Source organism: Hipposideros armiger, unplaced genomic scaffold (assembly GCF_001890085.2).
Source record: "Hipposideros armiger isolate ML-2016 unplaced genomic scaffold, ASM189008v1 scaffold_375, whole genome shotgun sequence".
NCBI classification, from domain to species: Eukaryota; Metazoa; Chordata; class Mammalia; order Chiroptera; family Hipposideridae; genus Hipposideros; species Hipposideros armiger.
In genome coordinates this window covers 830,843-857,590 of record NW_017731725.1, presented here as the reverse complement: position 1 = coordinate 857,590, position 26,748 = coordinate 830,843, and the positions used below count along the sequence as shown (strand labels likewise).

At 33.7% G+C, this 26,748-nt stretch overlaps 1 protein-coding gene across 1 annotated transcript in view; it reads right to left on the bottom strand.

Moving 5' to 3' along the window:
• Positions 1-26,748, bottom strand: part of LOC109393324 (protein eyes shut homolog) — a 1,090,347-nt gene that overhangs the window by 447,379 nt on the left and 616,220 nt on the right. The window contains 1 exon segment of the mRNA XM_019662404.1: positions 13,771-13,883. Within this exon segment, the coding sequence (XP_019517949.1) occupies positions 13,771-13,883 (113 nt within the window).

The following is a 26,748-nucleotide window of genomic DNA, read 5'->3' as shown; positions in this document are numbered from 1 at the left end:
ATATAAACAAACAAAAAAGCTGTGGTAGCAATACTTATGCCAGACAAAACAAACTTTAAAACAAAAGCTATAACAAGTGACAAAGAAGGACCCAGTAATTCCACTGCTGGATATTTACCCAAATAAATCCAAAATACTATTTTGAGGGGACATGTGGAGCCATATGTTCATTACAGCATTGTTTATAATAGCCAAGGTGTGGACAGCCTGAGTGTCCATCAATTAAATAATAAATAAAGAGCAGGTGGTACATATATACAATGGAACATTGCTTGGCCACGGAAGGGAATGAGTTCTCTCCATCTGAGGCAGCATGGAAGTACCTGGAGGGTATTATGTTGAGTGAAGTATGTCAGACAGAGAATGACAGCTGCAATGTGACTTCCCTTATCTGTGGAATCTAATGAGCAAAATAAATGAACAAACAAAACAGAAACTAACTCACAGATACAGAAAACATTTTGATGGTTACCAGATGGGATGGGGTTGGGAGTGTGGGTGAAAAAAGGGGAAGGAATTAAGAAGTATAAATTGGTTGATGCAAAGTAGTCATGGGGATGTAGGGTATAGCATAAGGAATGCTGTCAATAATATTGTAATAACTATGTATGGTGCTAGATGGGTACTAGCTTTGTTGGGGTAATAGATGGAAGGAGGGTTGGGGGACAGGGTGAAAAAGATGAAGGCATTAAAAAGTAAAAATTGGTAGCTACAAATTAGTCACGAGGATGTAAAATAAAACATAAGGAATATAGTCAATAATATAGTAAGAACTAGGTATAGTGACAGGTGGGTACTAGTCTAGTCAGGGGGATCACTTTTTAAATTATATAAATGTCTAACCACTAACTGTATATCTGAAATTAATATAAAATATCGAATGTCAACTGTAATTGAAAAATTAAAAAGAGGATAAAAAGTAACAGGGAATAAGAGGTTCAAATTTCCAGGTTCAAATTAGTCACGGGGATGTTATGTATAGCATAGGGAATATAGTCAATAATATTGTGATAGCTTGATATGATGTCAGATGGTTGCTGACTTATGGTGATCACTTCTTTAGGTAAATGAAGTTTGAGTAATTATTGTGTATACCTGAAACTAATATAATATTGTATATAAGCTATATTTTAATAAAAAGTATTTTAAAAACATAGTTCATTAGAAAAAATTGTAAATATAGCTATTAAAACATAATTTGTAAATGTTAAAATGTAATGATTTATAAAAATATAAAAGTATTAAAAAACAAAACTCAGATATTTTTCACTCAATTTACTGTAATTAAATCACTGCCTTTAGCCACTCTTTCAATGACAGTCAAAAAGGGACAATGCAATTGTTTTCCAATATCTGTCACAAAATAATCCATATGCCATTCAGAAAGTGACAACCATGTTTATGTGATATAATTTTTTATATATTTTCACACATGTAAAGTTTTACAAAATATTAAAAATATGCTATATCAAATGCTTAGAATTTTATCATCTAAAACTTTTAGAAATGATTACTAGAATGTAAAAATGAATATGAATTATACATATCTTATTTCGAAGAGAATTGAATGCTGCATATTTTTGCTAACCAATGTAATGAATAAAATTAAATCATATCTCAGTAGAGTCATCATAATAGCTAGCAAGTGGATGTGTAACAAGTGGATTGACATGGGACGTTCCAATTTTTGCAATATTAACAATAGAGCAATTTGGAGGGATTGGCCCTTCTTGGATATCATGAGACAGCATTGCCACCAGCAGTGCATATAAAACTTCAAAATGTCAACCTCTGTCTTTAAAGTGGATATCAGGACATCGTTTTATTTAAAAGGAATAATATATCTTGATTGCCCTCCATATCTTGAAAAATACATCTCCTGCTTAGTAACAGTCAGGAAAGATTACCATATTGTCACAGCTGGGCTTATAGTAAACCTTTTGAATCTCCATTGCTGGTATGAAGTTACCCCCTGAAAGTTCCATGAAGTCAGGAACCAAGCAAGGCTAGGAAGCTCAGTACTGAGTCTCAAACATTTAGCCAGTGAGTTAATACCAATTTTTGAATAATTGAATGAATGAGGGAACTGATGTGTCCCCAAATGAAAGAGATTAATTACAAAGCACTCCAGGTAAACCAAACACCTACGAAGAACACTACGGCAGTGATATATGGCACTCTGCTGCAGCGAGACATGTGAACGGATAGTTAGAGACCCTCCAGAGAGCCATCTCTTTCAGCTGCTTCATGGACTGACAGCTATAAAAAGTAAATGGTGCTAGATCATTGCATTTAACACCCTGATGTTCTCATTCCACAAACTTCCCTTGGTTATCTTTATTTATTTTTTTTAAATACTTTATTTGCTATTTTTATATTTGATATTCTCAAACTTATATTTTCAGTTTACATCATGACCCTAAGCCACAGATTCCCTAATATACATCTGCCTGCGGGACATAGTAGCCAGAGGCTGTTTCCCACAAGATTTCAAATTCTCCATGTGCAGCATAGAAAATTTTGTTGCTCTTTATATCAGACATTCATATGCACCACTGATGATCCTCACAGCCTCACCTTTTTCTATAGACCTGTGTTCATCCTTCCAGCACTGGCGGCTGCTGAGCAAATTCTTCTCCCTCCCTCCTTTGGAGACGCAGTCATTTGTGCGGCTTCTCAGACAGCACAGTGAGACAGAACCATCGTCCTATTTATTGCCAGGCAGTATCCAGCCAGACAACATTCTCACATAAGCTCTACAGCACTCTCCTTTTTTTCTCTCTTGCGCTCCCTGGAATTGTATTCTTTAATAAAGTGTTAGCATGTGAGGAACCCAGGCGGAGAAACCATCAGCATTTACTCCTCCTTTGGTCCTATCTGCTGATGTTATCCACTTTTACCCTGACATTTCAGCAAACATTCTAGGAATCATTCTTGTCTTTTTTTTTTTTTTTTCTTAATCGACTTGCAGTGAGTAGCTAAATCCAGCCATCGTTCCTTCTAAACAACAGATGCATTCCTTCCTATTTCTGCCAAGGCTGACTTCTTGCAGGCCCTCACTGTTTCTGAGATTATTGAAATAGCCTCCTAGCTGGTCTCCCTAATTCTAGTCTCATGCCTTCACATTTAGGCTCTGATCTATGTAGAGTGATCCAGTGGATCCATCTAAATGTATATTTTAACACACCCTTGATTCTCAGCAGCTCCAACCTCGAATTCACCAAACCATCATTTGATCTGAGCTTGCATTTTGAGGCTTATCACTCAAACTTCCTGTTTAGCATTGTATGCTCCAACAACACAAAATGTGGCATTTTAAAAAAAATCTCTATTTCTTTATCTAGAATACTTTTCCCTATACTTCTGGTAAACTCTCACTTTAGAACCAAGTTCAGGTATTCCTTCCTTTACAATTCATACCCACCATTTCCCAAGTTGAAATAGATGACTCTCTTTTGTGAACCATCAAATCTTTTATATATTTATATCCATTACAAGAGGGACTCTCATTTTTGTTGTCTTTTATTGCACCCGACAAACAAGTGGAATATGAGATTCACCCAGCAATGTCTCACTACGTCAGCAATTCTCACGGCACAGGGAGCCTCTACTCCTTAATTCTTTAAAGGCATTTCAGATCCTGAAGGAGGGAGACCAGGTATCATTTCTGATGCTGATATGCTTGCTCTCTGCTAGATTTGGGTATATTCCCTCTCCCTCCCTTATACCCTAAAAATGCACTAGACGATGTTTCATGAGGGGCAGACTATGCCTATTTTGCATGCCTTTATATCGAAACAGCTGGAAGAGAACCTGACCATCAGTTAAGAGGTCAATGCGTATTTACTGAAGGAATGAATGAATAAATATTACAGGGATAAACCTCAGGCACATACATCTGAGGTCAGATCTAGCTGGGGCCAAGTAGTATTCTTAGAAACTTGACTTTTGAGGTAGACAGTCGCACAGTAAGCACACAGGATTCTCTGAGGTTATTATGTTACCTATACCTGATAAGTAGGCAGCCACTATGCCCGAGTCTGCAGGAAAGTTCAGAAGGCCTGATGATGGCAATCGATGAGTTTCTTGAAGGACCTGATATGATGACTGTCTACTGTATCAAGCAGTATCTGTTATAGCTGAGTATCATCTCTGGAATTAAGGGCCAGGGCAATTGTCTCTCTGACTAGGGCTGAACCCAGCATAGGTGACTGTGTGCTACTAAGTCATGCCCTGTACCTATTCTAAGTGACTTTTTTCTGTGTCTGTTGATATCTTTCCATCAATCACACTCTTAGGGCAACCAAGGGAGTATTTATATCATTGTAATTGCCACTTTTATGATAACTGTCTGTCAACATCTTCTCCCTGTAATATGCTGTGAGTTCCTTAATGACAGCACTTTTCTTTATTTATTTCAATATCCACATCATAGCAGGAGTTGAAAATATTATAAAATTGAGGAATAAATAGGTAAGTATGGAGCAGTGATGAGAAAACAGCTGGAAGAATACAATGGAACCAGCTAAGTAAAGGGGTTCAAGGATTAAACAGGCACATCCTGGTACCTTAGCTAGTTTAAAAATATATCAGCCGGAAATCACACACTTCACTTCAGCTTACATTCCATTGATAAGGACTAGCTCAATAGTCCCACCTAGAAGCAAGGGATGGGGCAGGGTGGAGGGTGGGTGGGTGGTGATGGTGATGAAAAGGACTGAGCAAGTTTGTTCTGTGCTGTGCAACTCTTTCTATGGGGCAATTCTGTATTATGGAGGGGGTGTATGAACTGCTCTGTTGCAAAGCTAGTAGCCAATTTAACTTCTATTTTAAAAGCAACGACAAGCATTTGGAAGATGTCCATCCACTAGTACCAAAAGCAAACATTGAAAATAAACTATAACTGAAACACAATATAGTACACAGAAGCCTGAGTGCACTGAAGTATGTATGACCCTAACCATCCTCACCACAATTTTGAACATGAGATAGTTTTTGCAGAGCCGTCATTAATTATGAACACTACCATGAATATTGTTATTCCAAAATGAGCAATGTTTCTATTTTTCATAATGAAACACATTATGTATTACTAGAACCTCAAATAGTAACATTTTTTAAAAGATTCATATCAAATTCAACCAAACATTATATTGGTATAAGTAAACCTGACTATATCCATTTCATTGCAATACTAAAAATAGTTTCCTGCTCCAGAATGTTTCATTTCCCATGTATTAAAATAGACTCTAAAATATAAATATTGATACCTTTCAATTGTCAAGGAAAGCATACAATGCACATTTGAATGATACAGGAATAGAACATTGGAAAGTTTCTACAGTGCAGAGAAATAAAAATATATTTCAGTTAAAAAAACTTATGCAAAATAAAAAAGTTAAATTGGAATAGAAATGAACCCAATGTATAGTGTAACAAAACCTATGAATTTCATATTTGTACTCTGTTCTTAAGTGCCTTTGCATCTATTTTTAAAATTTATTTTAGTGTATTATTTTGTTAATTTTGTACTAGAAAAAATACTTTAAAAAAATGAAGGTAGCACATTTGAAGTTCTAATGGAAAGCATTACTTTTTTTTTGGTTACTATTCTCCTAGTTGATAAGGGAATGTGATTCAATAAATATATGTGAAGATTTCCAGTTATTCTAGCCAGCAAAATGGAAATACTTTTTATGTCCAGGCATTGCACATACTAGTTATTTGGCACCATTCATAAAAAGAAAAAAATATTAAAATATATATTAAATTATGCATCTCTTACAGCAATATGTCATGACCATTATTATTATTATCACCATTTATTAATGAAGAGAGCACTAAGTAACACAGGTAAGAGGTCCAACCACCATTCGATATATGGTCCCCTAGTTACTGTTCTCTAACCTTTCTACATGATTGCTCTGAGCTTTAGAATCAGAGTGTTAGTGCCATCAAGGTATCACTTTACTTGAATAATGTAAGTAAAGACAATATGACAAAAGCTATGCATTTAAACATAAGTTCCCTAGTGATCATGGGGAGGACAGAATTAAACACACATGGGGCTGAAGTCATTTTTAGATACATCAAAGGAAATTATGATTACATAAAAGTGATCATTCCATTGCTAATATTTGGGGAGTGGTAAATAATACATGTATGTGCACAAATATGCAATTAATTACCTTAAATGTTATAAAGCCTAGAGAGTTGAGGGCTTTAATTATGCACTTACTAGTTCTATTCTAATGTATCTTTAGACACAACTATGTGTCTATTCTTTGGAGAATTCATGTGTCTATCATTTTTTCCCATATATTCATAAACAAAATCTACTTATACAAATTAAGGCTATTTTTCCATATTTAAATCATGAGAATCCTGATATATGTGATGAAGTCCATTATGGAATCCAAGAAAAAAAATCACTTAGAAACACTGTGAAGTAAATTTAAGATAATAAAAATATCCCAAGATATGAGATGACAAAAAAAATTCAGTTACAGTTTGATAAAATAGCCATGCATTTTCTAAATTTTATTTATTATTAAGACTTCTAGGATTATCTAGTTTGGATTTGGAGAGTTCAGAAGTAAAAAAGATCTATTTACAAGTATATATATTCTTTTATCCCAAAATTCCAAGTTATATACACAATTAAAAACAAAAAGAAACAAAACTATCTTTGATGAATGGGAGTGAGTCTAGCTGCCTGAGAAGACAGAGTAGTCCCCACTTATCCACAGAGGATACATTCCAAGTATACTCCAGTGCATGCCTGAAACAATGGATAGTACCAAACCCTGTATTTACTATTTTTCCTGTACATACATAACTATGATAAAGTTTAATTTATAAATTAGGCACAGCAAGAGATTAACAAAAATTAAAATAAAACAAGCATAATAATAAACTGTAATAGAAGTTATGTGAGTGTGGCATTATTAAGTAAAATAGTGTTACCTGAACACAAACAATGTGATCAATATCACTATAGCTGATCTGATGAACAACATGTCTACTAAGTAACTAATGGGCAGGTAGCATATACAGTGTGGATAACGCTGTACAAAGGGGTGATTTATGAGGTCTGACAATTAAGTTCGCGAACTTGTTGCAAATGTTTTTTTATATCAGAGGGATTATTCATTATGAATTTGTACCAACTGGGCAAACAGTTAACCAAGTTTACAATTTGGAAGTGCTGAAAAGGCTGCATGAAAACATTAGATGACCTGAACTTTTCGCCAACAATTCATGGCTCTTCCATCACAGCTCACACAATGCACCAGCTTACATGGCACTGTCTGTGAGGGAGTTTTTAGCCAGTAAACAAATAACTGTATTGGAACACCCTCCCTACTCATCTGATCTGGCCCCCAGTGACTTCTTTCTTTACCTGAAGATAAGGAAATATTGAAAGGAAGACATTTTGATGACATTCCGGACATCACGGGTAATACGACGACAGCTCTGATGGCCATTCCAGAACAAGAGTTTTGGAACAAAATTGCTTTGAAAGCTGGACTAGGTGCTGATTTTGGTGCATAGCTTCCCAAGGGGAGTACTTTGAAGGTGACTGTAGTGATATTCAGCAATGAAGTATGTAGCACTTTTTCTAGGATGAATTCACGAACTTAATTATCTGACTTCATACAGCATGATGACTATAGTTACTAATATGTATTGAAATAATGAAAATTTGTTAAAAGAGTCAATTTCAGGTGCTACACCATAAACAAATTGGTAATGATGTGATGATACATATATATTATATATATGTGTGTGTGTGTGTGTATACACACATATATAATATATGTTAATTATTTTGACTATAGTAATCATTTCACTATGCACATGTATATCAAATCATGTTGTATACTTTAAATGTATACAATTTTTAGTAAAAATAAAAATACAATATCAAATGTATAAACAGTAAAATTTTTAAAATGTTGTAGAGAAGGTAGATTATTTCCTAGAAGCTCTGAAGTGAACCAAAGGCACATATAATGAAAGTTATAAGGAACTTACTCATAGAAGTCTTTTGGTCAATCAAGGAAATGCACCAATGTGCATCAAGCAAGAAATCTGCAAGGATATTCACCTTATTTTATGTGTGTAAGACTGGGGCTAACTATGGAAATCAGGATGGAGGTATCTCAAAAAACTGGAACTGGAACTACCTTATGACCCATCAATTCCACTCTTAGGTATCTATCCAGAGAAACCCAAAAACGCTAATGCAAAAAAATATATGCACCCTTAGGTTTATTGCAGTGCTATTCACAATAGCCAAGACTTGGAAACAACCAAAATACCCATCAGTAGATCACTGGATTAAGAAACTGTGGTACATTTATACAATGGAGTATTACTCAGCTATAAAGAAGAATGAAATCTTACCATTTGCAACAATATGGATGGACCTAGAAAACATTATGCTAAGTGAAATAAATCAGACAGAAAAGACAAATACCATATGATCTCAATTATATGTGGAACCTAAAGAATAGAATAAATGAGCAAACTAATCACAAACAGTCTCAGAGATATAGAGAAAAAACTGAACGTTGCTAGATGGGTGGTGGCGGGGGGGGGGCGGGGATGAGGGAGAAGGAGAGGGGATTAGAAAGTACAAATTGGTAACCACAAGATTGCCATGGGGATATGAAAGATAGTTTGGGGAATATAATCAATAATGTTGTAAAGATTTTGTAGGGTATCTGATGGACACTTGTCTTATTAGGGAGACCACTTTATGGATGGAATAGGTGCCTGACTACTGCAGTGTATACTGAAGCTGAAGGTGAATAATACTGAATGTCAACTGTAATTTAATATCTATATAGTCACAGATGTGGAGTATAGCATAGGGAATAGAGTCATGGAATTGTAACAGTTACATACGATGTCAGAGGGGTAATAGAATGGGGGAGAGGGGTTATCACTTCGTGAGGGGTGTAAACGTCTATGACATTGTTTTGTACATCTGAAACTAATAAAAAATAAATAAATAAAATACAAATAAAGCTGGAAAAAAAAAGACTGGGGCTGGTAGTAATTTTACTTTGGCTTCTCAATAGCACAATCTCAGTGTTACAATGAATATCAAATGGTAGGACTATAGTCCCTGCAATAAAATTCTGAACCACACATAGTCTTCCATTGTGAAAGTATCTGTATAGATGAGCTTTGCTCTAATGATCCGGTAAACAGAATCATAAGACAAAGCAATAGAAAGCAGTAGTTCTAACAGTGTGGTCTGGGAGACCCCAACAATCTTTCATATGGTCTGTGAGGTTAAAATATTTTTAATAATAATAATAATACCAAGATATCATTTGATTTTTTCACTTTGTTTACATTTACACTGATAGTACAAGGGTAAAAATAGTGGCTAAACTGCTAATGCCTTAGTATGAATAAAAATGATGGTACCAAATTATATTAATAAGCACAGTATTCTTATTCTCCACTTACAATTAAAAAGTGCTAATTTCACTTAAAAAAGTACTTGAGGAAGTGGCAAAATCATAATTTTTAAAAAATTATCACTTATAAGTATATGCCTTTTTAATAATGCATGTCATGAAAAAGTACTTCTGCGGCTGGCGACACGTGATGCACTCCTTAAGAAGAAGCACTTATGTCATTATCCACGTGTGAGGTCAGCTAGCTGCTTCTTTTTGTGGAACATAATTTAAGGTGAAAGAACAACTAACGTTCAAACTATAGTTATGCAATCTTAGGCAATAGGTACAGATTTTCTCAAAAACAAAATGAGCCTGTCACTTCAAAATACAATAATGGTATTTGTTGCCAATGTTAAAATTTGAGCTTTTAAGCAAATACTGGAATTTTGGAAAAATTTCATCCACGATTTGAGTTTGACAACTTTACAACTGTGAAAAACTTCTCTAAAAAGATTGGAGTGGCCATTTCCACATATGATTTTTTGATATTTTATATTGATATGTGTTGACATTTGGGATAACTGAATAACTCAAGAAGCCAATATTTTACAAGTGATAGTACAAAATGGTGCATGGGTAAAGACTCATTCAAAATATAAAGCAGGGCAATGGATTTTAATCTAAAAGAATGTATAGGTTCAGTGATCAGGTTTTGCACTTCATACTGCAACTAACCTTTAATAATCTATTACTTCCAAGTTTTGGTATAATATCAAAGAAGGGTACTCCCAATCATCTGAAAAGGCTATTAAACTGCCCCTATCATTTCCAAAAACATCTGTGTGAAGCCAGAATTTCTTCAACTACTTCAACAGGACAATTATTAGACAGAGTGAATGCAAAAGCACATATGAAAATCCATGCATCTTCATTAAGCCAGACATTATTTGCAAAGAAAATGTGAAACACTGCACTCTCCTCCTCATTATTATTTGTTTGTTTTGGTAGGTATAGTTATTTTTCATAAAAATAAGCTATTCTATATTGTATATGTTAACCTGTAATGAGTTTATCTTTTTATTTAACAAGAATTAAATAGAGTTATAACTCCTCAGTTTTCTAATATGATAAATACACAGAATTCCACATTAGAAATAAGCTCTTTGCAGTCAATGGTAATTTTTAAGAGTGCAAAGACCAAAAAGCTTGAGAATCACTGTGTAGAGTAAATCTAAAAGGAATCTCATAAAAAAAAATTTGTGTGAAGAAATAATCACAGTAGAGTCATAAGATACTTTATATAGCAAATCTTTGAACATCTATTCCAGGCCTTGGGGAAATAGCAGTGAGAGGCCTGCAGGGTCCCACAAGGAGCACATATTATAGTGAAGTGAGTCATATAAGAAACCCATGAAAAAATAAACATACAGAGGAATCCAAAAAAAATGTATACACATTTTTTTAAGATTATGATCTGCCACTCTTCTTTTGTTGTTGTTGTTTTTAAATTACAGTTTATTGAGGTGACAATGGTTAGTAAAATTACATAGGTTTTAAGTATACCATTCTGTAATACATCATCTATATATCCCATTGTGTGTTCACCACCCAGAGTCAGTTCTCCTTCCATCACCATATATTTGATTCTGTTTACCCTCATCTGCCAATTTTTTTTTTCTATTTTAAAATTAGTTTCAGGTGTACAACACAGTGCAATAGTTATACTTTTTACCCCTTAAAGTGACAACTCCCCTCCCCCAATCCACCACCCCACTCCCCCCCACAATATAATACATATCTATTACAATTCCATTGACTCAACTCCCACACTATACTGTATACACATTTTAATAAAGAAAAAAAACTGTATTAAAATTGTAATACTCAATATATACCGATAACAGATGAATATAAGTCATGTTTGACTTTTGCCATTACAAGTGGCGCTCAAAGTGGTTACCATCAGCATCTAGACACTTCTGATTATGGTGAACTACTGCTTGAGCAACGTTGACCAAAGTGTCCATTTGTATACATTTTTTTTGGCACCCCTGGTAGTCAAACAGTGACCTGTCTCATAAATAATACAAAACAAATTATGGAAATAAAGAGTGACTAGCAGACATGGGCAAGGGAGAGATTTGATTTTAGTTGGTCCAGGAATGCCTCTGTCAGGAGGTGACAGTAAAGTTTAGGTCTAACCAGACTTCTGAAGGAGGGGATTGGGTAGAAAAGTAGAAATTTTTGCAAGCGGGACTACAAGAAGCACCTGTCTACAGATGGGAGCAATTTTTTTTTTCAAAAATGGCCAGTGTCATTATGCTCTTACCAAAGGAGAAAGTCCAACTTTATCTTCTTCATAACCATATGAGTAAGGGTTATTATTCTGATTTCATAGATAAAATTACAGGAATGGAGAACTTTTAAACATTGTTCATTGCCATAGAGCCAATCATTTGTAGAATTAGGCTTTTAAAACTATATTCTAAATCAATCCTGTATAGTGTATCTCTTAGGAGAGGTGGTCCTAAGCAAAATAAAAGAGTGGGTGGGGTTGGTGGGAGAGGCAGAGTAAATATTCAGGGAAATTTAATGGTCTTCACTTGTCCTAACTCTAATTACAAGCGAAACACCTCTTATATGTCTACAGCTCTGTTGGATATTATAAGAAGGGATATATAACTTAGAAGCTTTAAGTCCTACCCTGTGGTTAAAGAACCAATATTATAAAAATAAGGGTCAAATGAACGGCTTTTGAAGTAAATAAAATAGGACTCTATAGAAGAGAGATAAGGTTTAGAATTGGTCTGCAGATAGCTGAGATCACACAATCAATTTTTGTTTTTGTTTTATACTCATTCCTACAAACAAAAGTTAAACGTGCCCTACTTTAATAAAACTAGAAATAGAAAAATGAATGTTTATCAGAGTGCTAAATTAGAAAATGAATATATAAATTATCAAAGGTTTGAATCCTTTTCAATGCCCTTACTTTACTACCTAGTGATTTTTCTTAATTAATTTAATATCAGTTAACAGATCATAGTATATAAGAGAAGGTCCAGAACAAAGAAACTGGAAGTTAAATAATTGTTAGGAAATGCTGCTAATTGCTGCCAATCAATCAAAAATGAAGATAAGCCTTTTTCAAAAAAATTAGGAATAATTGATAAAATAGTATAAGGACTTATAGGCATTTGATTTATATTAAAATTGCTAGCGTCCATCTAGTGTATATAAGACATTAAGTTTTCATTTGCGTAAAAACAAAATACACAGGAAAACAAACAAAAAAAGCATCTCCCCGTCTACCACTGTATCATAGGTGCCACAAATATATTTTAAATGTATTAGCCTAAAAGTGAATGATTTTACCTTCTGAAGTATTTCTTTAACTCTTAAATATAAACAATTACCCCCTAACTGTAAAGGAGCAGATTTAATTCTATCCATAAGTTCTCATAGCCTTTTGTGTTTTTTTCCCTAAGCACTCTTCAGATTAATATATTCATTTAAACATTTCATCAATATCTCCTCTGTCACACTAGAAACTCCTTAAGATCTGTCACTGTGTGACTGTTTATTCACCTTGAGCCAGAGTGCACAGTATGATATCAGTACTTCAAAAATTTTTGGTGAAGTAAATTTATGTGTTTCAGCTGTTGAGAAACAGGCTTTTGTGCTGTCCTGTGATCAAACATCCTGCATCACCATGCAATCCTACCCAACCTGTGTGAACCTTTTCCCATGCACTATCAAGCACCAAAAATGATCCTTTTTTCTTACCTGTCAGGGATTTTTTAAAAACGAATTTATACCAATGCATTAATGCCTAATACTGTGTCAACTGTACTATCGGTTTGGTTAGCCATACTCCCAACACACACATAAAGATTTCTATAGCCAGAGCAGAATATTTGAAAGGAATGTGTCACTGACAATGGAAATTCAAGCACAAGGGTAACTTTTTGAGAGTGAGATTGTGGAAGAAACATTTAGTACTCTGAACAACATACTGCATACATAATTAATTATCAGTGTGCTTACATTTGAAATGCTGTGATAATGTTTTCTGATCTTGACTCACTGATCATTTGTTGGTAGCTATGATGTTTCTTATACAGCACAAAGAGGAAACCCATTGTAAATAAATGGTCTAACTTAATTGGGATAGTATAGCTTAAAAATTCTATAGTCAGTAAGAAAGTAAATTAGAATGTGGAAAGAAAAAGAAAAACCAAAATGAAGGCAATACAGTCTAGTCCTAATAAGATTATTTCAAATAGAAATGTTGCCTTTTGATGTGGTTTTTGAACAATTATTTGAAAAAAAAATCATTAGTGGCACTTACCTGCAACTATCAACGTTAATTTTTTTCACTGCCTTAGATGGAATGAAAGATCCCCAGTTATTTACTTCTACAACTTCTATGCAGCCAGTAAAATTCTCAACTGGTCCAGAAATCTAAGAAAGAGAGAGGGAGAGAAAGAGAAAGAGAAAGAATTTATATGATTTTCTTCATATTGCAAACTGGTTAGGACCTACGATCAGGTTGTGGGGCTGATTTCATTTATTCAATATATTGGTAGAAAGTAATTCAACTGTTTTCATAGATATCATTCCAAAAATGAGTAGGAAAAATACCACCTTATTCCAAAGTTATGTGGAGTCTGTAATTTTATTATATGAAATACACTAAGTCACTTACATATGAATTAAGAAAATGTTTCCATTCTTACAGTGTATTATCATTGAAAAATAGGAGAAAAATGAATACATTCATCTTCCCTTCAATGCATTACACTTTTCCATCTTTTGCCTTTGTTTCTTGTGCTTTTCCTTTCAGACTTTAGTACTTTGTTCAAAAACAACATTAGAAACATCAAGAAAAATTGCTCTTTCCTGGGTCAAAGGATACAGAATAAGCTACAAATCCTTGTGACATCCTACAGCCATCATGCTTTCTGCATGCCTTTTGTGTTCAGTCGTGTGGCCTACCCTTCTTAAGAATAATCTGGGCAAAAAAAAAAATGTATACAGAAAGATTGCCATAGGGCCAAAAGAAAATAAGGACATTGGAGAGCATTTGTTTTGATGAACAAATATAACCTCTTAAAGATAAACAGACATATGACTTTTCATTTTATTCACTGTGAAAAATATAATACTAAATTAGTAATTACATGTCTATATAAATTTGTATTTATGTGAAAAAGAGAAATAAAAAAACTAAAAGGGGGCACATCTCAGAATTCAATAGTTAGAAATGAGCATTTATTTCAAGTTCTGTTTTCTGTTATGATATCAATATTATAAAAATTTTCAAGCTAAGATGGACTGACTTATGACCAGGGCAATCACTGAATTTATATACTGAAAAGTTAAGTTGCCTTCCTTGATTTTTGAATTAAAACTATTCACTATGTGTATTCTCAACACTTGGTTTCTCATTGAGTACAATACCGTGAATTAGTAAATGATAAAGTGAAGCCTTTACTACGTTTAGAAATTTTAGGGTGAACATATTTTATTTCATCTTTTACAGTCTTAGTTTAAAAACCTTTAAACACTTTCATCCTCTTTCTGATGTAGGTTCAAATGTACTGCAGACCCTCTCAACAAGTAATACTCTGGCAAGTGTCAAAATGACTGAAGTAGAAAATAAAACAATATTTCACACAGTAAGTTTATAAAAAACTCAGTTGATTACAAGACAAACAGAAACACTTGGCTCTTACATGCTGCAGAAGGGAAAGTATTGATTTGTAATTGTTAACTTAAAGTTTTTATGGGCTACATTAATCTTTTAGGTTTTCACATTTAATGTTTATTTTTATCACAGTTATACATAAACCTTGTTTTAAAATTTTAAAGTTTACTCTACCTCTTGTGAAACACCACAAAGATGTTAATTAGCACAATTTACATTTTAAAAATTAAACAAAAAATAAAATTACCTTAGAAAAGTGCTTTTGATTGCTTTCACTGTGAATGTTAGAACTCAGCAATGGCATAATGTATGTTCATATTTAAACTTACATTTTCTATGTTTGTGAAGATCCTTATTATTTATGAGGATGAAGAGTAAAGAGAAACTATTGCTTTTAAAATAAATATGAAGTCACCAGAGAGCTATGAAAAATGCTCTAAAAAGAAAATGATTCTATGATTACTCTGAGACACTTCTTAGAATTCTGTGATTCAATTTCATTCATATATTATGGATTAAAAAATAAATATTAATTTATTCATCATGGACTTTTAAAAATGGCAAGAAAATTTCCACAGCTTTTAAATTTGAATGAATTCAAAATCCTTCCCTATATTTTCATAGACTCACAACTCTCCAGATCTCTCACACATTAACTTCAGGCAGTCTTGTTCAAGATGGGTCATTTGGTCTCCAAATTTTCAATGTAAGCCTTTTTCACTTTGAATACAGAAATTTTATTTTACAGAAATAAGTCAAACTAGTACCCAGAAATATAAATCTGAATATTAAACTCTAACCACATGTTTTTAGATAATTTGTATTGTTGAAAAAAATTTTTCTCTGGATTTGATTAATTTATAGTAACCTGATTAGTTAGGTTTCTGGGACAGGACTCTTAAAAGTAAAAGGAAAATGTAACATGCATAATTTATATGACAAGATACAAGGGAAGTAAAAGAAAAAAATGAACATCTGGGACTACATCAAACTTAAAAAGTTTTTTCACAACAAAAGAAACCATCAATAAAACAAAAAGGAAGCCTACTGAATGGGAGAAGATATTTGTCAACGAGATATCTGATAAGGGGTTAATATCCAAAATTTATAAAACGCTCATGCAACTCAACACCAAAAAACAAACAACCCAATTAAAAAATGGGCAGAGGAAATGAAGAGACATCTCTCTAAAGAGGACATACAGATGGCCAACAAGCATATGAAAAAATGCTCAACCTCACTAATCATTAGAGAGATGCAAATAAAAACAATAATGAGATATCACCTCATCCCAGTCAGGATGGCTATCATCAACAAACAACAAGTTCTGGCAAGGTTGTGGAGAAAAGGGAATTCTGGTACACTGTTGATGGGATTGCAGACTGGTGCAGTCACTATGGAAATCAGTATGGAGGTATCTCAAAATACTGGAAATGGAACTACCTTATGACCCAGCAATGCCACTCTTAGATTTATCCAGAAAAACCCAAGACATTAATTCAGAAAAATATATGCACCCCTATGTTCATTGTGGCACTATTCACAATAGCTAAGACTTGGAAACAACCAAAGTGCCCATCGGTAGACGACTGGATTAAGAAACTATGGTACATTTACACAATGGAGTATTACTCAGCTATAAAGAAGAAGGAAATAGTACCACTTGCAACAATATGGATGGAACTAGAGAACATTATGCTAAGTGAAATAAGTCAGTCAGAGAAAGACAAATACCATGTGATCTCACTTATACATGGGTTCTATGGATCTGAATAAATGAGAAATGTAAACAGAAATAGTCTCAGAGACACAGAGGAAAAACTGAGGGTTGCTAGTTGGGAGGGCGTGGGGATGAAGGAGAAGGGGAAGGGATGAGACAATACAAATTGGTAACTACAATATGGCCTCAGGGATAGAAAAGACAGTCTGGGGAATATAATCAATAATGTTGTAAATATATCTTAAGGGGCCAGATGGACTCATGTCTTGTTAGGGAGACCACTTCATAGTTGGTGTAGAGGCCTGACCACCACACTGTATTTCTGAAGCTGATGTTGAATAATATTGTATGTCAACTATAATTATATATACATATAGTCACAAGCCATGGAGTAGAGAATGGGAATGGAATCAATGGAATTGTAATAGATAAGTATGATATCGGGGGTGGGAGGGCAGTAGATGGGGGAGGGGGTTTGTTTCTGTGTGAAGAGTGAAATCAAGGATAACTATTGCATTGTTCTGTACACCTGAAACTAACAATAAATTAAAAAGATACAATGTAACACTACATAATAGACTTGTTAAGGACAAGAAATCATGAAGTCACTCATATTAGATTACAGGAATGCTACTGTGGCATGTTATCTTCCTACCAATGAGAAAAATATTGCACTCACATATGCTCCTGCAATTTCCAGCTCTTATTTTTATTCAAGGCAAATAATGAAATAATGACTCCCAGTTATTTCTAAACAATGTAAAATGGCAATGCAGTATGCCACCACAAAGCAACAGAATATGACTCATTGTCTGAGCAGTAATATAATAGTAAAAGAGTTCTTATTATTTAAAATTTCAAAGTTGGGTCCTCTCAAAGTTCTAAATATATCTTCAATAACATATATTTAATTTTTTCTACCTCTATATTAACAGAAGAAAATTTATTTCTATTTCTGGCTTTTGATGGACGGCCTTTGCTCTCACTCCTTTAAAGAGAGTTGAAGTCTGTGAATTATCCATACTGTGTAAACAAGGTTCCATATTAATATTCAATAGCAGTTACACAAGTTTAGACAGAGAGCCTTCATGGTTATAGTTGAATTGCATATGAAATATTTAAAATTTATAAATAAATAACTTTAAATACAAAGATACAATCTCAATTTTTTGAAAATTATGTGTTTAAAAATTTGATGTTAAGTAAAAAAATATATGAAATTGAGGGAAATGTTCATTTTTAATCTTCCTGACAAAGACACAATTACTTGAAGAGTATATGGATTATTGATTAGCCTGCTATTAGATGTTAATTTCAAGAGCCAGATCTCATTATTTTGAATCAGTAAGTTATAAGTTCTTCCTATTTACATTGTTATAATTCCTTATGTTTTTAGTGGTTCACCAGTGTATGTAATCTAAACCAATTTGGCTGAATTCAAGTGACCTTTTAGGTCAGTCAATTTTGAAAACTGAATAAAATTGGTTTGGAATCAATTAATAGTTGATATTACAAAAACAATATTTTCCTCTATTATAGATTATTTTATCAAGTATTTGTTTTGAAAGTTCTATATTAATACATTGTAGTGGTTTGATAAATTTTTGAGAAATATGAAAAAATAGAGATTCTTTCAAGATAGCACTACTAATTGATTAAATAAATGGTTTTCATACTGCGTGATCCAAGGAGCCTAAATGTTTCTCAGAAAAATTCAGGGAACTTTGTTGAGCAGGAGGGGAAAGACTGTGTGTGGAACATCCACTCCCACATTACAAAGGGATAATTTTACTATTATCTGCTTCATATATTGGCTTTCTACATGAAAATTTACTTGAACAAAGCTTCTATTGCTAAAACATTACTTGCATCATGAATTAAACACTTAGAGGAAAAATTTTGAAGATGTGTGTGCTTGAGTGTGAGTAGTCAGTCTGTAATATAAATATAATATCTATCCATCTATTATCTACATATCATCTATGTCTATTATCTATCATCTATCTATTATCCATCTATCAACTGATCAATTGATCTATTATCTATCTCTATCTCTATCTATCTATCTATCTATCTATCTATCTATCTATCTATCTATCATCTATCTATCTAATTTAACTTACAAAGAACGTCTATGTTAAACTGCCATTACACCTTCCCTCTCCACTGCTGCTATGATATTTTATTTTCTGTGTTCTTCATCATTGTGTGTCATTCCGTCTTGGCAGTCTTCATTCTCTTTTGCAGTTCCAAATTTCCATGTGGTGTAAGTGGCCCACAACATGAAGAACTTCCTTCAGCCTTTCTTATAATGCAGGACTGATGAAGGCATATTTCCTCATTTTGCCATAAAATATCATTAATTTTCAATATTTGAAATTATGTTTCTGTTGAATTTACATGTTGAAAAAAGTTTTAATTATTTTATTTCAGTACTTGAAATGTGTTGCTCCATTTGTTTTCTGGTTTGTACTGTTTCTGATGAAAAGTCAGTGATCATTTTCTTTTTATTAGGTTGTAGTGAGATATTAGATATATGGGCTGATATTTTTCATCTAATTCAGACAATTTTGGTCATTATTTTTTGAAAAAAAACTTTTTTGTCCCTCTTTCTCTATCTTCTGAAACTCTAATTACCGTTTGTTACTGCCCTACAGGTCATTGAGTTTCCATTCATTTTTTTCCCATCTTTTAAAACTTCACTATAGTTAGTTACTATTCCTGTGTATTCAAGTTCAGTGATTTTTTTTTGTAGTGTGTAATCTGTAGTGAGACAATACAGTTCAGATATTATATTTTTACCTTTAGTAGTTCTACTTGTTTCATTTTTATAAGTTGTTTTATAGATGATTTTAATATTTTTTATAGTTTACATTTTTCTTCAAGTTCACGTTTTCTTTCAGTTCTTAGACAAGTTTAATTATAACCGTTTTAATGTACATGTAGTCTAATTGATGATTTCTTGACCTGTCTCCCTTGACTCATTTTTACATTGATGACGGTTCACAGCTTCTTGCTTCTTTCCATGTCTAATAATTTTTTGTTGGATATGGGACATTGTATTGTTATTTTGTTGTGTTTTCCCACATTAAAAACAAATCAAATTCTTTATGGCAGTAAGGATAGTCTAGTACCAATTAATCATTTATAGCCAGATCACCAATCTGCCTTTTTTTTTTAAATAAAAAATTCTACATGGCTTAAAATAGATCCCAGTACCAAAATCTGCTCAATTTTCACTCTTCTATCAATAAGTTGGAGATGACGACAATAAACACTAGATTTCTTTTATTTTTAAGATTTTTATTGGGGAATTGGGGGATGGGAACAGCATTGGGGAATTGGGGGAAGGGAAACAGACAAGTTGCTGTCGTTTTTGTTCTTCAGTCTAGTTATGGAGGACGTTGCTTCACTGGCCCAAGTTGGCACCATTATTGCGTTCTTCCCGGATAAGGCAAATCAGTCGCTGGCTTCTGGATGGCTGCTCACAGCGGCTGCTGGCCGCTTGCGCTGGCTGCTGGCTACACACAGTAGCCCATGGCAACCCACTGCCACAGGGGCTGCAGCCTACGCTGTTGCTGGTGGGTGACTCATGGCAGCCCAGCTCCAGGTTGAGCTGTTGTTCAGCATCTTAGCTGTAGAGGGCAGTGTCACTTGCCCTCATATATGGGATCCGAACTGGGGCCCTCTGGCGTCCCAAGCCAGCTCTAAACCAACGCGTCACTCGGGCGGCCCAAAAGTAGATTTCTTAAAATATATTTTTAGATACAGACTTGAATTTGAAAATATATTACAGTTATAATACATAATTTAAAAAAGTAATTGTTAAAACTCAGAAGTGAAATAAAATAACTGATTCTAACTGTGTATCTAGTTGGTGGCATAAAAATAACTATTCTAATGACTTTGAAACACATAATTTGAGCATACATGCTTAGTGAAATGTTAAGGACATAAAGGATCACCAAAAATATTAAAATGTTTTCAGTAATTCTGTTTTGGTGGTAGTGATGTATAGTTATTCTGAGATAGATGTCTGTTGATTTTGGGATAAATCAAATGTGTATTAGGATAGTGTCTTCAAAACTGAGGTTTTGGTATGTTTGGAAGGAGACGAACTAAAAATCATATAGTTCTCCATTTGGATTGCAAGTGTCAGTATCAGCTCATGAGGGTTTTTTGTTGTTGTTGTTCATAGCAACAACAAAATATCTTTCCTGTTGACTAACTGACAAGGCTAGGTAAGAGATGACAAGGCAGTAAGTAGCAAAGAGTGGCTCTGGGTTCCATATGTGATCTCTAAATATGTTCTATTTCATACCAAAAGGAATTTGGGTTTCTTGGGAAAATGCCTAATTTTTCATTATAAAGGAAAAGATGAGAAACCACGGAAACTTTATAGTACAAAGAACCTAATTTCTCCAACAAAATTCAGCATGAAAATAAAAAGTCAGTAGAAGATACTATATGTCAAATGATATTTGAAAGACATATTCAACAATCACAATACATGGATCTTATTAGGTTTAACTTATTTGGTGTGTTTGATAACAACAAACTATATATATCTATATATCTATATCTATATATATCTATATATATCTATATATATATTGGCAGCTCAGCTTGGGCCACGAATTGAACCAGTGACTCTGTTGCTCAGAGCTCACACTCTTGAGTGAGCTCTTAACCAACTAAGCCACTCAGCGTCCCAACAAACTGTACTTTTAAAGAAGATCATGAAACAGGAAAGTGTGAAATTAGCTGGATGTATGATATTAAGAAATTATTAATGTTTAAGTGTGATAATACAACTGTTATCATGTACTTTTTTTTAAATTTTCCCAGATGAGCCATCCACCACCCGTTGGCAGCTCAGGGGCAGCTCAGTTTGGGTGCAGCGTCACTGGCCTATGTGGGAATTGAACCCGTGGCCCCGCTGCTCAGAGCCTGCACTCTTAACCAACTGAGACACTTGGCCGGCTCTGTCATGTACTTTTGAAGATTCTTTAGCTTAAAGATATATGTACAGAAAGATTTACAAATAAAGTGTTCTGATGTCAGAGATATGCTTCCAAAGCAGAAGATGGAGTGTGGAGTATACACTTAATAGTTAGATGAATTAAGACACTCTGTCTTTTTATATTTGTTGAAGCTGGCATATAGCTATAGTGAGTTTATCATGACTCTCACTTCTTCTGCACATATTTGAAGTTTTGTAAAAAAAAAGTCAAAGTTCCCTTTTACTATAGGCACTCCATCAATATTTCTACTCATGTTTACCTGACTTCCTCCCTAGCATCATGACATCCCAAGCAGTTCTCCAACTCTAGTATATTGGTTTAAAATGCCCTAGTTGTTACAAAATCTCCATTTGTCCTGATAGTTTCAAATTGTTTGCTTGTTTCCTTACCTACTTCTTTTTTTTAAAAAATGTAAACTCACTGAATTGTACCACTCTCTCTTCTTCATAGCACTCCTCCCCGCCTCTCACCTTTCAAGCTCTCGCCCTCAAAATAAGAAATTCACTTCATTTCTGTGCATTTTAATCTCTCAACTTCTCCTCACCAAGGAAGGTACATAACAGTGTATGAAAGTAAATCATTTAACATTTTAGGAAACAAGATCCCGTGCTTCTATTTTAACACTGAAAATTTTTCATCCCATTTCATTTACAACCATCAGAATAGGACAAAAAAAAACCAAAAACAAAAAACAATTCTGGCTTGTTAAAAGGGTTCGATGATAAAAGATGTTTTCCATACTAATAGCAATGATTTTTTTTAAACTAGTAACCAATATCGATTGAGTATTATTACATTGTTTTCTCATTTGCTTCCATCATAATTGTACAATACAGATTCTATTACTATTTCTGTTCGCTATTTATTGTTTACTATTTCTATTATTGGTATTCTAGGAAGACCATGTATTTCTCTAGCATCATATTTACATACAGATGTCTTCAACCGAAGAGATATTTGGCCTTTCTCTGAATATCAGTTCTTATCTGGAAAAAGACTTTATGTAGGTTCAGCTCAACTCCTCTCTTCTCTCTCTGATGAGAAGCCAGCCACTCCAAAGGAGGTCTATTTTCTACTCTATGTTAAGGAACTCTCCCTGAAGTTGACAGACTGTACTCATCTGAGTTTAATGTTTTATTCTGAGCCAAAGTATTTGGAAGCCCTCTAGTTGAAGATCTAAATCCACATGTCTAACTTAGATATTATCAATCACAAAGCTGACAAACGTATCTTCATTTCTCTGATGCCTTGCATGTGCTGTTCAACGTGTTTTAAACTTGTTTGGAAAAGAGAGTTCTTTTACATCTCACCAGTCTCTGTTAAGTGTTGGAATATTAGGTAACTTGCCCAAGTCACAAACCTAGAACATGGCCTAACTAGGCTAAATTTTAGACCATTGACCCCAGAGATAGTGTTCTTCCTTACTTCCCTACACTGAAAGTCTCTACATCTTGTTTGCTATCCCTTTACCTACTATGGATTTGGCATTATTGAGCTGTTCAAATATTGGGAATGGTGGTTTATTGAAGGTTTCTTAACATGGTATACTTTTAACTCAAATGCTTTTATCCGGAATTTTAACTCATTATGGATCATTACACGGTCATTGTGTTTCAACATGAAGGCAGCATACTGTGCTATATCCTGTGCCTTGTTTGTTTTTGATCTTATAACCAATTAAAAATATGCTAAATTAGAAAAAACCATTGTTATACATCAGCACTGCTCTACACAGAATGTGGTCCCCCCCTCTTACTTCATAAGTTGAAACCTAATCTCCAATGTAAGAGTATTTGGAGGTGGGGCCTTAGGGAGGTGATTAGATCATAAGGGTGGAGCCCTCATGAATGGGATTAGTGGCCTTATAAAAGGGGCCCTAGAAAGATTCCTCCCTCAACCCTTTCACCATATAGGACAGAGCCAGCAGATGGCCATTTAGGAGCTAGGAAGTGAGCTCTTGCCAGACACGGAATGCGCTGGCACTGTGATCCTGGATATCCCAGCCTCCAGAACTGTGAGAAAGAAATGTTTGTTGTTTAAGTCACCCAGTCTGCGGTGTTCTGTTATAGTGGTCTGAATGAACTAAGACAAGAGTCTTACTATACATTCATTAGTGTTGGTAAAAGAATAATTGAATTGTATTACAATGTGTGAATTGAATGTGTGATATTACTTTGACTAATTAGAAGAAATGAAGAAATGTCATTACTCTTCAGTGTACATTTTCTTTAAGTAATTATATACAGATAAGTACAAGAAATATCCTAAGTAAACCTTAGTTAAACTTGACTTATAAACTGTATTGTTTTGATAGAAAATTTAGATTAGAGCCTATCTTATTGACTAACCTAGATGGTTGGGTTTGCTGTAAAGGTAAAGTGTCGATCACTGGTAAGCCTGTCAATCAGTTACAGAATAAACAAAGTCTCCTGATTTATTCTGTAAAGCTCAGAAATTTTGAGTCTTCCAATATATTTTCTTAGGACCACAAATTTGGTACTATTTCAGGTGTTAAAATTGAATAAGGTACCAATTATATAAATTCCCACATAACATCACCATGAAAATATTTATAAAAATTAAACCATAATTTAAGATGTGAAAAATAAGATATACTTTGCTTTTAATCTAAACAATTAGGAAAATGCCAACTGAAATAGAATTTAGTCTATAATATTGCTCAACATGAGGTAAGAGTTAATGGTTCTGTAAAATAAATAATTAGAATCTTACATTAGAAATAAAGTAACATTTCCCTTTAAATTTGACTCTCTTCTGATTTTTCATTGAAAATAAATATTATTTAAAAGTCTTTAATTTTGTTTTATTTCAACATTCAAAAATGAAGAAACTCAGAAAAAAAACCCTCAAAGTTTTCAACTTTCTGATGATCTATTCGATAGTTGAAGGATTCCTGAAATAACAAAGCACTTGTGTATTGTTAAAGTATAATATTAGGAAAGGCAGTTTCTGTCTTTGCCTTGAACTACAAAAATAAAACATGTAGTTCCCTACTATTTGCAATGGTTACTAGAAGAAGTCAGCAATAAAAGTACATGTTTAAGGCAAATGTTGCAGCTTCTCAGTTTTTTTGCTAATCATGGTTCATTAAGTACAAAATGTTTTGGTAAATAGAGAGACTCTACTGTGTTGACACCAGTAACCAACTCATCTTCTAGTAACCCTGTAACTTGAGATTCAGAATCAAGCTTTAGAAAAGAAAACATGTTGGCAGTTTTGCACAACTGTCTCCATAATGGAGTCCAATAATAATACATTTTGTCCCACATAATTTTCTTCAGGTCATGGTATTACTTCAGAGTCCTATTTCTAATGTCAGAATGTAGGTTGAACACATTTTAGAAAAATAACGATTTTATAAAATATTTTAGAGTCTGAAAAACATGTAAAAGCTATAAGAACAATAGTGACATTATGGCAAGCTCTTGCTTAACAGAAATTTATTGCACCAAATTCTAAACTTTATAAAATTCATGAAATAATTCACAAACATTCCTCTATATTCCAGAATTTACAGAAATTCCTTGTTACCCACTGTTCAGTTCTTGCAAATGATTTTGATAGCTTTTCCCCATGCTTTCAAAGCATAAGAAGAAGGTTAGGTATTTTGCCCCACTACAGGCTGATCTTACTCCTTCTCTGCTCTGGCATGTCATATACTCACCTATACTACTTCCCTCTCAAGTCTTTCATCCAAGTGACAGAGGGACTGGAGGAAGGGAAAAGGATGTTTTTAAGTTAAAAGGCTTCAGTTTAAAATGCTCATTTATTCTGGGAAAAGACTTACATTGTAAAACACTATGTTTTGTCTGCATATGGGTTAAGTCAGTGTGTTGAAACCCAGTTCAGTTATCTTCACAGTAGCAAATTGAGTTGAAGATTTGTCAAGTCCTATGACAATCTACTAGGGTTTTAAGATATGGGATCAAATATATGGTGATGGAAGGAGAACTGACTCTGGGTGATAAACACACAATGTGATATATAGATGATGTATTACAGAATTATATATTTGAGACTTATGTTACATTAATAACCTCTGTCACTCCAAGAAACTATAATTTTAGAAAATAAAATAAAGTACTTGTTCATAAAAAAAAGAAGACAACCAGCAAAACAACAAATCAAATAAACAAACAGAAAACAAAACTAAGCGAATATTTTGTGATTCTTTTACTTTTATTTTGGTCTAAGCAAGTTTTCTTTTCAGTTATTCTGTATATTTAAATGTGGCAAAAAAGAAAAAAAAATCTCTGACAGAGGTCAGGCTGGACAAAGTAGTAGTCACAGATTCTAGAATTTTTCTTTTTCTTATCATTTATCTACATCTATATTTGTAATATATATATATATATATATATATATACACACACACATATATATTCATCACTATAACTATCTGGATCAATAAATAACTTCTATTTATCATTTGTCTCTACTGCTAGCCCTTACAAGGATATCTGAGGCAATACAATTTCTATTTAACTCAAAGTATCTAAATACATAAAGATTTTAAAAAATGTCTCAATGGGCTACAGAGTCATTTGAAACAAACATACAGCAAGTCCATAAATAATTCATCAGATTATTGAGAGCGCTCAGAGATAGAAAAGCCCTGAATGATTTCCTTCTGAGAACTAGTATCAAGTGTTTTCAATAGAAAAACATACTTTCAGTGCTATCCCTCTCTACTGGACCATCCCAATTCACATGTAAATGTGCTTTAATGTTATCTATCATTAAAAAAAAAGGCTTCCTTGATCCCTCTTGCCTCTTTAGCAACCATAACAGTGGTTTCCAGCATAGGTACTAATTCTAGCTCCTCTGCTTTCTGCATAGTCATAGACATGTTTG